The 16,251-nt window shown below is 38.0% G+C and overlaps 1 protein-coding gene across 1 annotated transcript in view; it reads right to left on the bottom strand.

Moving 5' to 3' along the window:
• LOC126481939 (uncharacterized) overlaps window positions 1-16,251 on the bottom strand; it is a 935,620-nt gene that overhangs the window by 66,465 nt on the left and 852,904 nt on the right. The window contains exons 8-10 of the mRNA XM_050105898.1: window positions 13,114-13,265; window positions 8,478-8,654; window positions 6,815-7,027 (exon numbers count right to left, since the gene is read on the bottom strand). Coding sequence (XP_049961855.1) covers window positions 6,815-7,027; window positions 8,478-8,654; window positions 13,114-13,265 — 542 coding nt within the window. The remainder of the gene's footprint in view (window positions 1-6,814; window positions 7,028-8,477; window positions 8,655-13,113; window positions 13,266-16,251) is intronic.

Below are 16,251 nucleotides of genomic sequence, written 5' to 3'. Positions count from 1 at the left end.
GAACAGTATTTGGGAAATAACTAACCAGGGAATAAAATGGCAGCATACAACACGCACTCCAAGTTAATCTGTGGTTAGCCTATTCCTTGGTTAGCTATCCATGGATTTATCTGGAGATTGTACTACTGACACTTTTCGGTCAATGCAGGGACGGTTATTACTGTTTGTGGGTGATACTAGAGTTGTCGCCTGATGACATCCCATATGTGCTCGACTAGAGACAGATTTGCTGATCGATCAGGCCAAGGCAACATGTCGACATTCTGTAGAGCATGTTGGGTTACAATAGTAGTGTGCTTGGAATGCTGTTCCTGAATGGGAGTACAACAGGTTGAATCACTGGACTGAAGCAAAAATTTGTGATCAGGATGCATGAGGTAACCATTGGCATGCTCCTGCTGTAATACAAAATTGCACTCCAGGCCATATCTCAAGGTGTACATAGAGTGTATTTAGAATACAAACAGGTTGGTTACAGACCCTCAACTGACCTCCTCCTACCCAACACACAGCCACATAGCTTACACTGAGGCAGAACCAACTTTCATCAGAAAACACGATAGACCTTCACCCATCCTCCAATGATTCTCGCTTGACACCACTGAAGTTGCAAGTGACAGTGGTTTGGTGTTGGTGGAATGCACGTTATAGGGTGTCTGTCTCAGAGCTGTTCTTGAAGTAACTGATTTGTAACTGTTTGTTGTATCGATGTGGCGCCAGCTGCTACTCAAACTGCTGCTGCAGATGCAGTGAAATGCGGCAGAGCCATATGCTGAAAATGATGTTCTTCCGTCTCGGAAGTAGTGACCTTCTGAAGCCCAGTCTTTCTGTTACCATACATTCTCATAACCACCACTGCCAGCAATCATGTACAGCAGCTACATAGCTGCCAAGTCTTTCCGCAATCTTGCAGAAATAATATTCAGATTCTTCTAGCTCTATTACACGACCTTGTTCAGACTCAGTGAGGTGCTGATATTGATGTCTTTGTCGCTTTAAAGGCATTCTTGACTAATATCAATTCACCACAACCAGTCTCAAAGGTAATTAGTGCTCACGAGTTACAGCGCGTATTTAAAGCGAACCTGATCTGCATCCTCATGGTGGCGCTACTAGTGCCAATCATATATGACCAGTGTGAAATTTGAATAGACATAATCGTGCAGATGTAGAAACATGCTTTAGAAATTTCTTTTATGTCGCTCAACTCCTTCCTGGTGTTATATATTTTTTTCTTCAGTGTATATATTAATCACTTGCCACTCTGTATTCACAAAGCTGCAAAGCTAATTCTTTGTGCTCTATGTGAAAGTATGGTAACCACACTCATAAACAAAAATTAGCTGTGGAAATTGTAAATAATGTCGTTCAGGAAATTATTAAGTAGCTTTCTACAAATGGACACACATTAAATTTTGATAATTCCAGTATATACAGATAACACAATTAATAAATATAGACTTTGAACAGATGTTTGTCTCAAAATTTTTGGGTGTGTGTATTAATAAGAGATTGAATTGGAAGAAACACATTGATGATCTACTAAAATGCTTGAGTTCAGCTTCTTATGGTGTTAGGGATTGTAAATTTTGGCATTGAACATATCAGTAAATGAATGTCATTCTTTGGTAAATTATAGACTGACAACACGGGCCTACCATGTTTTATCAGTTTCCTTCGATGATGTGTATGACAGATATAGTGTGTGCACAGCTTTTTATACCTCTATACACCTCACTTTCCTCTTGGTATTCTTAATATATATCAATAAAAGAACAAAAAATTTTGGACTACAAGTTCTAGGAGTTATTTTGGTACTGTTGCTGTTCTGCATAATACCAAAAACTTAATGACTCAGCAGATTAATTTCAACTTGGAACTATGTAGATCAACTTTCCTGAACTTTAATATTTAAGAACATGAATTAAGAGTGAGTCAGTGCATAACACAGCATGAGACTTGTGACACTGGTTTAATATCATAATGCATGTTGTGATTGTTGTCTCCACCTAGCTCAGACATGGTTCTCACACAGTTAACTGACTGCATTTTCCACACATAATTTTAACAATTTTTTTACTGAAATTTTGTGGAATGAGCCAGTTGACAAGATATATATATATATACATGTTTAGTATTAATATTAATGAATAATTTTTTTTTGTCCTACTCCAGCAACCACTCTTAAAAGCAAGTGTGTTTTTTTCCTATTTCTTTATAGGCTACCAATTTTTAAACAGAAATTTGTCTATAAACTAGAAGGATCTATACAGAACAAATGATTTTAAGGTAGATCCAAAACTTGCTTTGCTGTTTGTGAGACATTTTATCTTTAGACCCAAGTGAATCCAGTACATTATATAATTCGTCTCATTATGGATACAGATGATACAGTCACATTAATCACCCACATTAATCAGCCACATTACTGTGACTGTACTACCTACATATGCAATGACACAAGTTAATTAACTGGTTAATAAAATTTTTGTGATCCATGACTGTGTTTATAACAAAATAATTTTTTTTCTGGTTTGCTGTGAAACCTTATTGTGAATACATTATTGTGAATACATTGAAACTCGTGAATAAATATTACACCAACAAATATAACAATAAAAGAGGTAAGCAATAATACAAAACCTTAGAGAGAGAGAGAGAGAGAGAGAGAGAGAGGGTAGGATGAAATTGAAACAATATGTTGTTGCCTATATCACTGCATTTAATTGAGTCAGTTTTTGTTGGCACAATGCATGTACAAATTTTCATGACACTACATCATTGTTATCTGTCACAACATTCCTCATATCATAATACACCTATTGTGTTCATCAGGATGTACATAACTGCTCTGGAAAAGATTTGTAGAACTAAAAGAGAAATAACAATGCAGGGAACACTGTTCTGATCAACTATAAGACTGGTCTTGTTCTAAGTGCTTTGTGGAGGTATTTTATGACCATTATATAAGTGCAAGAATGGGATGTATACGATTAAAAAAGTAGCTTGATTGAGAACTGTAATCAGAGACAGATTGAAGGTAACATGTTTATACATTGATGCCAAATTTCTTGATTTTAATTACATCAAGTTACTCAAAAATGACATCCTTCTGATAGACCTTTGAGGTGTCAGTGTATCTAAGTATAGCACTCTCTTTGTATGCCAATAGTAATACAAAAACCGCTAAATACAGAATGAAATTCAACATGGCATAAAAATCAATTTTGGATTGACAACTGGCACTACAGCTGACCAAGCAACGAAAGAGATATGATATGCATTCAGGCAGTGTGAAAAGTTCCAGTGGCTTGACAACTGTTCATCACCATGCATGCACAATACAGCCAATTTGCTAACACATAAAGTTCATTCAAGTAACAATGACAATCAGTCATGATCATGTGAATGTGTTCAGTTGAAACTTTCTTGCAGTTCCAGTGTGTCATGACTATCTGAAAGCTGTCTGAGTACCAGCCAAAGGATGGTCATGGCTAGTCTCGACTGGTCACAGGAATTTTATCTGACATTTCCAAAGCATTTAATAATGTTATTCCAAAGAAAAAGACAACACATCTGCATAACATTTTTTTATTCGGTCTGGTGGTATTTTTGTTGAAGAAAGCAACTGCTAAGTTCCTATTGGCCTTTTAAAGGGACAGTACATGTCACCCTTGTGAAAATTTAATACACCCCAGTGCACTTCTATTGCTTTAAAAGGTTTTTTTTAGCAGGAATATACTATGTATATGGATCCTAGGATATGGAAAGTGAATAATTTTTCCGTCTTCGATAAAATGGTCAGATCGCAAGAGCTGACAGTTGTGGCTCACATACTACAATTATTGCTATAATTAAATGTACACATTAACTTGGTTTGCTTAAACTGCATACCAGATTTGCAACCACTGTTGGGAATGAGCACACAAAGCATCATCTGCTCAAAATGGATGGATGTACAAACATGCATATTTAATACTCATTTTTAAAGCAACAGAAGTGCACACAAATATGAAATACTTGCTTAATGTTTTGCTCAGAATTATAATAATATTACACTGCCACTGAAAAAGGCCTGCCATTGTAATGATAAAATTTTGAAAGACAAGCATGTGACAATGTACTTCTCAGTAGCATACTGATGTATGGTCTTGACCATTAAAACTGATGTTACATTAATTGTTTCTAGCTTTCTAAATACAAGTAACTTTTTCATATGAAATTAATTCATTTATTCTAACCTGGAACACCAAAGGTCATTAATATAATTAATGACAATAACACTAACCGTATGTTTGTACATTGGATACACAGCAGCCATTGCCTACCACCTCAACCAGTGACAGTTTTTCTTGAAATTAGATAATTTCCAGCATCTCTAATGTTTGGTCATTTACTACATTGTAGTTTATCAACAATTACATCAGTCAGCAGATAATTATTACCAGTTAGCATCAAAATTATGCACTACTAAAACTGATGAGACAATCTTATCAAATTTATCAGAATATGCATATAATCAAAATATGTAAAACATAATGCAATGTTAATGAGGAAAGAGGTAAGTGACAGGATTAATTCAGAACTACTTCAATTAACATTTTGTATCAATGCTGCTCATTGAATTATATGACTGCTTCAAGCAGTGACAACCGCAAATTGTGAGTAGAAACATTTGAGCAACGACAAATAGAATAAAAGTGTCAACTAGTGCTACCAGTGGTCAAACAGCAAAACATACTGAATATGGGTTTTGATAATGTAATGGTATTATGATGATCAAGATGATCTTGAAGCTGCGCATGTGCAGTAGAGGCAGTTAGCAAACAGTGATGATTGATCATGATACCTTTGCTTGAATGCACAAATGATGGAATTTTCTGACTGCTGTGTGAATGAACCCAAGTTTCTGCATATTTCTGCTGTGAAAACATTATGTCTGAACACGATTGTTTTAAATTAATGACAGTGGTGGAGCTGTGTACATTTGGCCAGAAGGTACATTAGAAAGTACTCACATATTAATGGCTAAGTGACCCATATGCAATGTAAAGGAAAAATTGCATATTTAAAGAAGTGAAAATTTAATTTAGCAAGAAGAGGGAACTCCACAAATTAGCCTGAGGAGTTATTTGTAACATTTACTATTCTTTTGTTGTAAGCATTAGTTAAAGTTTTTAATGGATGTTATTTCATAATTCTGTTATTCTAAACAGATTATTATGAAGGGTGGGAAATAAATAAAAAGTGAATGTCATTCTTTGGTAATTAACTAAACAGAACATGTCCAGATGAGTTAAGAATGATTTGTCTTTCTCAGGTTCCTTGGGATCATATCAACCAAAACTATTCAGTAACAGAATGAGTCATTACTTGAGTCACAGAATACTGGTAAAATAAAACTAAATGAAATAAATAACTGAGAAGTTACTTCTTATGATATTACTTAAATTAATTACAGTGAAAAGATCCAAACTACTGTAGAACCTGTTTGTATTAAAACTTTTCAGCTCAGCTTCAAGTCTATTGCAGATGAACCCACAGAACAGTGCCCTCACTCCTGCAGAACTGTTAAGGAAGAGTTTTTCAAGTGCAGATCAAGTGTTCATTGAATGAATGTTACAGTCCATTTTGAAGGAATCTTTATTATTAACCACTTATCTCATGTGCGACTAAACATGGAAGTTAGGCAGAGTTCAAATAGCAACAATGATACACATGCAGTTCATGAACTGACAGCACAGATTGGTCTGACTGCTATTTTGTGAGATTATGAAGTAACAAAAATATAAATGAAATCATAAAAAATAAAATTTGTAATAACTGCTTGAACATAAAGGAGAAAACTCTTGCAGTCAGTTCAAGAGCAGCAATGTCCCAGACAGCTAGTAGAGGTTTGTAAAAACTCCCAAAAAGTTGATAACATGTACAGTAAAGAATTAAAATGTTATTTAAAGCTGTTTTCATTGTACTCTGTCACACTGTAATGTACCAAATAATTTTTGGTGTGTCTTCTGCATTGTAATCTGATTATTTGTAAATGTATGTTATGAGACAAATATATCACTATTCACTATTCATAGGTCATCTTTGCAAAACGACAGGGCAATGTTTTTCTGAAAGATGGGGTCTAGAGAACATATTAATAATTAATAATCAGATCCTCCAGCTGACATCCTCTAAAAAATTACATAATCTGCCAACTACAATTTTCATTCCAGAATGATCTTTTCCAACATATATGTAATTTAGCAGCTCATCAAATATGAAACACTTCATTTGAATAACAAAATCTTTTTGAGCGATATCCTCTGAGACCTGCTTAAAAATATGGCTATGAGAAACAAACATTTATGGTTTTCTGTCATAAATATGATAAATGTCATTAATTGTACAACTAGAAATTGCTTCATCTAATATTCAACCAAGAAAATGCACTGATATCAGTAACTATATGTATGCCTAGCAGCTTTATATTTATTCCTTTATTCTTGAAGTGTTCATCTCAGACTTAAATATTGCCTCCAAGAGCTCGCCCAATTAATGGAATATTCTGTCCATCATAGGATGTCATTTCCTGATTTTGGTGACAAAACCACCAAAACACAAAACCTATGTTGTCTATTTTTACTCTGCAATATAATTTCAAATAATATTCTCAAGCAATACTGCATTTTGATACAATGTTTATCTTACACAACAATATGTAATAAGAGTGACATACACAACACACTCTCCTAAATTCTGTGATAATTTGTATTCATAAATTTATGGGCTAGTTAATATCGTAACTGACTATTTCTCTGCTACATACCAAGGCAACTTGGATCAGCTGTGCTGTTCCATTCCCCTCCTTTGCATTCAATAACCATCAAGCTGTGCTGTGCATCTGGTATAGTATAATGGTCATCACATTCATAACGACAAACACTATGTTCAGGCAGTGTGCCAGGTGGGCTGCTTCCAAGAGTCTTACAGCTGAGACGACCATGCTCAGGGCTCATAGGCATTGGACATGCTGACATCTCTGGAAACATTACGAAAATTAAATGAGCACTCACTCTGGTGACATATGTTTGGGCAATTATATTTCTTGGTATTGCAGACACAGGTGCAAATGAATAGCCACTTAAACACTATCTTTCAAAATTGGAGATGGCATCATTTGGCAGAAACAGAGTTTCTACTGAATCTCTGATCATTCTCATTCCCTCCAATTTAACACCTATTTTGCTGGATGAAATAGGATTCCCACTTAATCACTAATTTGTCTTATACTTCCCCATTCTTTCCTCACTCTTACTGGATGAAGGAAACTGATTTTAATTCTTTGCATTTACATAGTTTTTTGCTTGTGAGTGTTTCTGCTGCTCCATGATTGGATAGAGATTTTTGCCTTTCTAACTGAAATTACACTTTAAATATAGTTTTACTTATTATATTTATGTTGTTATTGTTGCTGTGGTCTTCAGTCTGAAGACTGTTTTGATGCAGCTCTTTGTGCTAGAGTATCCTGTGCAAGCCTCTCCACCTCTGCATGAGTACCACAACCTACATCCATTTGAATCTGCTTACTGTATTCAAGCCCTTGTCTCCCTCTACAATTTTTACCACATGGCCCCCCCCCCCCCCCCCTACACACACACACTTCCTTCCGTGATCAAACTGACAATTCGTTGATGTCCCAGCATAGGTTTGTTAGCTGATGGTCAAACTGTTTAAAAGTTTATTTTTTCTGCAATCTGATTCAGTGCCTCCTTATTTGTTATTAAAAATAGTGAAATAATCTTCAATATTCTACTATAGCCCTACATTTCAAAAGCTTCTATTCTCTCCTTGTCTGAACTGCTTATTGTCAATACTTTACTTCTGTACAAGGCTGGACTCTGGACAAATACCTTCAGAAAAGACTTCCTAAGACTTAAACAATGTTAAATGTTAACAAAATCCTCTTTTTCAGAAATGTTTTATAGATATTGCCAGTCTGCATTTTATACCCTCTGTACATCAGCCATTATCAGTTACTTAGTGCCCAAATAGGAAACTCATCTCTTACTTTTAGTTTCTCATTTCCTAATCTCATTCCATCAGCATCGCCTGATTTAAATAGATTACATTCCATTAACTTTGTTGGTATTTATTCACTTATTTAATCATAAGAGTATCAGTTAAACTTTATATAATAAAAATATGAAGCATGAACTGAAAGTAATTTCGTCTTGCCTACACAATAATGCTTTAAGTAACCTCACAACTTTCAGAGTACAGTAAAGAGGAACACGTAGTTTGACTTACACATTATTACTGTTCTTATATTTTATTTCTATTACATCTACTGATAAGTTTCGATGTTAAATACAACCAGTATTATGGAAAAAAAATTAAGAATTGGAAATGAAGTATTTTCCGCATTTAGGTAGCATAGAAAATTTTGACAGGTTTTAAGGTAAATCTTATGTCATGCTGATCTCTCTTACCTTCACATTGAGGAATTGGATGTGACCACATTAGTGAATCACCACATTCGATTCTTGAATGCCCCTTCAAAAAGTAGCCATGAGGACATCTCAAGTCACATGTGCTTCCCCAGACATTATCCATTGAGCAGTTTGCTATCAAGGTGCTGGGCAGAGATAGCACAGGACATCTTCTAACTGTAAAGTAATAGCAGTGTGTATTTTAGAAATAAAATGCTACGCTAGTAGGCATTCCAGGGTGGAAATAATAAATAAAACTGAGGAAATGCAACATCTTAGTTGTAAATGATTGATCTGTGGTACATAGTCACATGTAACACAAGAATATACAAAGTTTTGAGCTACCCCCCCCCCCCCCCCCCGCCCCCCCCGCTTCCCCTTATTTCTGGTTACACACAACAAAAATTATTTATTTAAGGTATTGAAGGGGTCTTAATTTCTTAGTAGGTTATTCATGATCCACTGTTCTTCTGGCATGCGTCTGAAATTCTTTCATTGTGAAAAAGCTGAGGAATGGGGAAATGAAAGACATGAGCTAAAGAGAAATGAATCCAAATCCTTACTAAGGAGACACTCATCATGGAGTAAATGAATAATGAGCAACAACAGACAAGATAAAGTTGATCTGTATTTTTTAATTTTTTCTGTCAGACCTGCCACAGCTTTCCAGATTCAGTGGCGTGACGGCAAACATTGTCTTAAAGTATGAAGGCAAACATTGACCTAAAGGTGAGCAGCATTTTTACGGGTCTGTTGTTTGCTTAGCTATAAATGATTGGTTATCTTTGGACCAAGCATTATTTATACCTCACTTACATTGGGTGGAAAATGATGATATCCTTACTACTTGTGCACACAATAAGCTATTAGAGAGAGAAAAAGAAAGATGCAAGCATATGTGTCTAGTACAAAGATGCTTTATTATCAAAGCTACACAGTTCTGCATTAAATGCTGAAGCTTAGTATTGATCCAAACACAAACTATGTTATTTCTGCATACCATAGTTTCATATAAATATTCCATGCCTCCCTTCCCCTTCTCTCTTTTCTTGCCCCTCCCTCCAATACCCCACCTTACTGCTGCCCTCCCAGCCCTCTTCGCACCTTCTTATCCATCATCAACACCTGCTCTGACAACCATACAATATACCCATAGCTGAAAATGTTGAAAAATGGTTTGTTCTGTACAATATATAGTCAAGTAGAAAAAATTTTCGCTTTTGATGTCTGTCGTCGTTCTCATTGCTATATTTGTAATCTTTAGTTCAAAGAATGGTGATGCAGCTTTCCACACTAGCCTGTCCTGTGCAAGTCTCTTCATCTCTGTCTAACTTCTGCAACCCATATCTACTTGAACGTGCTTGCTGTAGTTAGGTCTTGTTCTCTTCCTACAATTTTTACCCGACCACAATTCATCCTTTATCAAATTAGCCGATATTTTATTGAGTACAAATCACTATGTACTGCAAAACGAACATTAATTTTTAAGCAATTTTTTATAAAAAAAATTAAATTTTTACCACTTTTATTATTAGATTTCAAAGCCAGAGTAAAAAATATCTTAGTTTATAAAACCTAACTGGCCTTTTCATTGCGATCAGGAGCGTTAATTATGATGCATGTCTTGAAAGATTTAAATTGTGACTGGTTTATCCACTCACACATTTGTTTCATTGTAGGTCGTTTAACAGCTCCTAAATGGTTTATTTATCGAGACATCATGAGGTTGCAATTGTGAAATAAGTCTTGACAGAATAACAACAAGTTCTATATTTCTGTCTCAGTTTCTCTTTCACAGAATTTTTCAAATGACTACTAAACTGATAGAGCACAAGAAGAGAACTCTTCTTGAATGAAGCACCTTTCCTTGTCTCCCATACTGTGTTAATCTTTAATTTCATACCAGCCATGTCCATTCAGCCCTTGTAATGTACGTGAACAACTCCTGGCAGTATTTCAGAAGTTTTTATCATTGTTTTACGTTTGAAAATGATCATTAGAATAAATTTAGTATCATCAGCACAGCATGAAAGGACAATAGTGAAGTGTATTTTTTCATGTCAACTTGTTTTTATAGTTACAGTTTTAGCAGCATTCGTGGCAACAGCTCTGTTACTCAGCACATCAAATGTCAGATGAGTTTCATCCAGATTTGCTATTTGGCTTAGTTCCACACTGATTTTCTTCCGATGTTGCAAAAGATAATATTTTCTCTTCATGCTCTTGTGACATTTTCTGAGATATTTTGGTTTTGGTTCTCATGCTAAGTCCATGACACTTCACAAGCCTCGAAGTCTGTTACGTTCTACTGTAGAGCCAGCATATGAACGAGTATTTGAATCATTTTTGACAACACAAATCACTGACAGTTCAGTTCACTGGCACCATAGACTGCAATGATGCACCATAGACTGAACAATGTTCTGGGTTTGTGAAGACTGGGTGGGAAAGAGACAGTGTTATCAATCTTGTGAATCCCCGCAACTCACGTTCGTCGCACCGGTGCACGGCTGGTGGCAGTTGAATTCACTGTTGCCAGATAGAGATAGGTTTCCCGCGACATAGAATATATGGCCATTTTTAAGACTGGCAGGAATTTAAATCAAACACCAGAATTTTTATATTAATTTCGAGTATAAGATGCACCTGAACTTGGAGGCAATTTTTCGAAGAAAAAAGTGCATCTTATAGTCCATAAAATATGGTCTTCTTTGATCCCTTGGGATGTGTCCTGTCAATCTGCTGTGTGTGCAAGACACGTACACGGTACTGTGTTCAGGCAATAGTAGTATGGCACCTCACATACAGTATCATCAGTCTCATCCTAGATGACACATGTACGAGGATCTACTTTGTGATTTTACTAAAGACATTCACATGGGCCATTCATCTATCAGTACTTACATCTGACAATATACTGATGTTGCCATTATTTCAGCCTGAATTTTCCATTGTTTGAATGGTTACGTCTGCCACCATAGGGAGTACTTCTAACAGAACTATTTGATTCATCCACCAAATAGATCACTGGATGACATTCATATGCAGGATGCATGATTTAAGCAACTGCATGCTGAGACTCAGCCAATTCCAGTTATTGTAGTTCAAGTTCCAGCAGTTCTCAGACATTTATCACTCTGCTATCACTCAACACTCAACACTGTAATTCTTTGCTGTTGCCCACTATTTATCTGTAAGTTTCGACCAGTATAGTCAGTGGACAGTTTATGCTGAGTGCGTAACATTATTCCAAATGGTAGTGATACTGCTTACATGGTGAGAGACTGAACTCGAACTATCTGAACTTCAGTTTGATAGAAATTATCAACTGTGTTAGGTTAGATTAGGTTCATCAGTCCCACGCCTGCTCATAAAAAAAGGCTGAGTATAGATTTTACAATGTATCTTCTTTTAAAATATGATTGTTATTGTACTTGTGTGTTGTCAGTAATGATTTCATCTCTGAGATTTTTGCCTGGTGAAGACTGTGTGTCTAGTATGTCAGCAGGCTACTTTCACTTAATAACATACAGCTGCGGCAGGGGGTTTGCTTGCTGTTACCTCTATGTTGGGTACATATCGTAGGTGTATACAAAACAGTTAATCACTTATCATAGTCAAATTTTACTGTAAAGCTTTTTCTCCCTGATTCCATTCATCAGTGCTTCATTAATATGTTATACAGTCTTCTCATTCTGAAGCACCACATTTCAAAAGTTATGTTCTCTTGATACCTCTCATGTTTAGGCTACTTACACTTCAAACTAACTTTCAGAAAATACTCCCTAGCACTTAAATTTATATTGGATGTTAACATATTTATTTTTTCATAAAACCTTTTGTTGCAACTGCTAGTCTCATTTTCTTATTTTTCCTTCTGCATTACCTGATTCAGTTCAGTTATTTCTATTACTTTTCTTTTACACATGTTAATGTTCATCATACAACATCTTTTCAAGGCACAACCCATTACATTCAACTGATCTTCACACTCATTTGCCATCTCTGACAGAATTACAATGTCACTGGCAAACCTCCAAGTTTTTATTTCAACTCCCTGAATTTTAATTCTCTTTCCAAATTTCTCTTTAGTTTCCTTTACTGCCTGTTCAGTGCACATACTGATTAACATTGGGGAAAGGCTACAAGGGTGTCTCACTCCCCGACTACCTACTGCCCTCATTACATTTTTACAGCACGTTAGTCATACTCCATGTATTATGTGAAGAACGGTCTCTGGGTTGCGGAAAGTAGTCAAACCATATGTTTTATTGAAGTGGAATACAATGAAAGGACTTGATGTTATGAAAGACTACTTGCTATTTCCAATTATAAAATAATCTAAAATGCTACATCAATGAGTTTATGTGAAGAGACTCACTGTATTTTATCATGGTACTTTCAGAATTTCAAAGAGTGTATTCCAGTCACTGTTGTCCAAAGCTTGATGTCTGCTAGACATTTTTTCCATTGGGCATATACTTCAAGGTACTCGATTTTTCGAAAGAGGGTAGTTCATTAGATGACAACAGAAAAAAACTGAAGTATTCACTATTTTATAATGAAGAATGTGTCTTGTTGGTTCATTTGATACATATAATAAGAAGTAAAATGCATTTTATAATTTACGACTAACCTACAACACTGTAGCGGTAACGGCATTTCTGCAGCACCCTTCGACGATACAACATGCGTACAACAACGGTGTGATCACCCTCTTCAGCCAGAGTTCCAGGCTTTGGTCCATGAACCCAGTCCAGCATGAGTTCTGTCAGTGGGAACACTGGGCTGAAATCGGAATTCACAAAATAAATTACTCAAGATTACCACCTTCTAAGCTGTCTCAGAGAAAATATCTTCTATTTGGGAAGTCTGAGATGATAACTGATGCAGTGGCTGATGGGAGCGACCGTAAAGGGCTCTGCCATTTACAGTCGCCCCATTGAGCTGTCGCACTGACTGTCAGCTTGGATTGTGTGAGAAGCATGTTATATTGTTAATTACACAAAGTACTGAAAAGACATCTTATAGCACACATACAGAACAATAAGTTTAAACCTGATTTGCCAATGGACACAATGTTATAATGTAATGTAATGTACACTGATGACCATCTACATTATGGCCATCTACACTACTGGCCATTAAAATTGCTACACCAAGAAGAAATGCAGATGATAAACAGGTATTCATTGGACAAACATATTATGCTAGAACTGACATGTGATTACATTTTCACGCAATTTGGGTGGATAGATCCTGCGAAATCAGTACCCAGAACAACCACCTCTGGCCGTAATAACGGCCTTGATACGCCTGGGCATTGAGTCAAACAGAGCTTGTATGGCGTGCACAGGTACAGCTGCCCATGCGCTTCAACACGATACGACAGTTCATTAAGAATAGTGACAGGCGTATTGTGACGAGCCAGATGCTCGGCCACCATTGACCAGACGTTTTCAACTGGTGAGAGATCTGGAGGATGTGCTGACCAGGGCAGCAGTCAAACATTTTCTGTATCCAGAAAGGCCCGTACAGGACCTTCAACATGCGGTCGTGCATTATCCTGCTGAAATGTAGGGTTTCGCAGGGATCGAAATAAGGGTAGAGCCACGGGTCGTAACACATCTCAGATGTAACGTCCACTGTTCAAAGTGCCGTCAATGCGAACAAGAGGTGACCGAGACGTGTAACCAATGGCACCCCATATCATCCCGCCGGGTGATACGCCAGTATGGCGATGACAAATACACGCTTCCAATGTTCTTTCACCGCGATGTTGCCAAACACGGATGCAACCATCATGAAGCTGTAAACAGAACCTGTATTCATCCGAAAAAATGACGTTTTGCCATTCGTGCACCCAGGTTGGTCGTTGAGTACACCATCGCAGGTGTTCCTGTCTGTGATGGAGCATCAAGGGTAACCGCAGCCACGGTCTCCGAGCTGATAGTCCATGCTGCTGCAAACGTCGTCGAACTGTTCGTGCAGATGGTTGTTGTCTTGCAAACGTCCCCATCTGTTGACTCAGGGATCGAGACGTGGCTGCACGATCCGTTACAGCCATGCGGATAAGAAGCCTTTCATCTCGACTGCTAGTGATATGATGCCGTTGAGATGTAGCACGGCGTTCCGTATTACCCTCCTGAACCCACCGATTCCATATTCTGCTAACAGTCATTGGGTCTGGACCAACGCGAGCAGCACTGTCGCGATATTATAAACCGCAATCGCGATAGGCTACAATCCGACCTTTATCAAAGTCGGAAACGTGATGGTACGCATTTCTGCTCCTTACACGAGGCATCACAACAACGTTTCACCAGGCAACGCATGTCAACTGCTGTTTGTGTATGAGAAATCGGTTGGAAGCTTTCCTCATGTCAGCACGTTGTAGATTTCGCCGCCGGTGCCAACCTTGTGTGAATGCTCTGAAAAGCTAATCATTTGCATGTCACAGTATCTTCTTCCTGTCTGTTAAATTTCGCGTCTGTAGCACGTAATCTTCGTGGTGTAGCAATTTTAATGGCTAGTAGTGTACATAAAAATGTGTTGGTCTACTTCTAGAGCGCAATTCAGCAGCGATTCTGTGTACGATGTATTCGACAAGTACTTGAGAGGTTTCCAGAGGTATATGGCACCAAATGCCTACGCACAGGTCCATAATGTTTACGGACGACAGTTGGTTTGTCGGCACAGAGCTGGCACCCGATAGCGTCCGAGAGGGGTTTCATCGGATTCAGATAAGCCGAATTTGATGGCCAAGACGTCAACGAGAGTACACTATCATGCTCCTCAAATCGTTGCAGCCTTGTGACACGGACAGTTATCCCGCGGGAAGATGTCATCACTACTGGGGAGGACGTCATGCATAAAGGGCTACAGGTTCCCTAATAATGTCCATGCAGTCCGCAGCTGTGATGGTGCCTTCGATTACTGCTGCAGATCCCATGGACGCCCACAATACTGCTCCCGCCAGCCTGCGTCCTTGTGCTGGCTGCTTGTTTGTAGAAGCCGTTTACCTGGATAACAGCGTATCTGAACACGACCATCGTCCTGATTTAACAATAAATGGGATTCATCCGACCAGACGTCACGATTCCATTGATCCGTGGTCCAATCTCGATGATCCCGCGCCCACAGTAATCAAAACTGACGATGTTGTTGGGTCAACATGGAAACGCGTAGGGGTCCTATGTGTTCTATGTGTTCAACATTGAGCGCTGAACGGTGTGCTCCAAAACACGTGTGCCGCTGTATTCCGTCGTCAAATCTGCCACAGATCGCCTCCTAAGCCATTTTAGAGAGCGGGCAAGCCTCCTATCCCTACGTTCTGTGATGAGGTAGGGACGTTCAACTTCTTGTCGCCTACTCGTGCTTTCAGCATTCCTCAACCACTTTCCACAAGTGCTCACGACAGTAGCACGCGATTAGCCGACCAGCTTCGCCGTTTCCGAGATGCTCGCTGCCAGGGACTGGGCCACAGCAATCTGGCTTCTGTCAGAGTCACTTAAGTTGGCGCATTTGCGCCATTTATCGTCGTTAGAATGATCCCTCTTTCGTCTCTGCTCTGCTCGTATACTTCTCTTAGGGTTTCACGTGCCGTCAGCGCCACGAGGCAGCAGATAACCTTGCGGTGGACAGTGGTCATAATGATTTGTCTCATCACTGTACAGTGTAATACATCTCTCTCCTCTCCTCCACTTGCCACAGTGTGAGGAACAGCCAGTGTGCATAGTTGACCAAAAGTCGCTATTCATCCTCAAAAAGAAGT

The sequence above is a fragment of the Schistocerca serialis genome, chromosome 5 (assembly GCF_023864345.2).
Source record: "Schistocerca serialis cubense isolate TAMUIC-IGC-003099 chromosome 5, iqSchSeri2.2, whole genome shotgun sequence".
Lineage (NCBI taxonomy): Eukaryota > Metazoa > Arthropoda > Insecta > Orthoptera > Acrididae > Schistocerca > Schistocerca serialis.
This window is presented reverse-complemented; position numbering and strand designations above follow the sequence as displayed.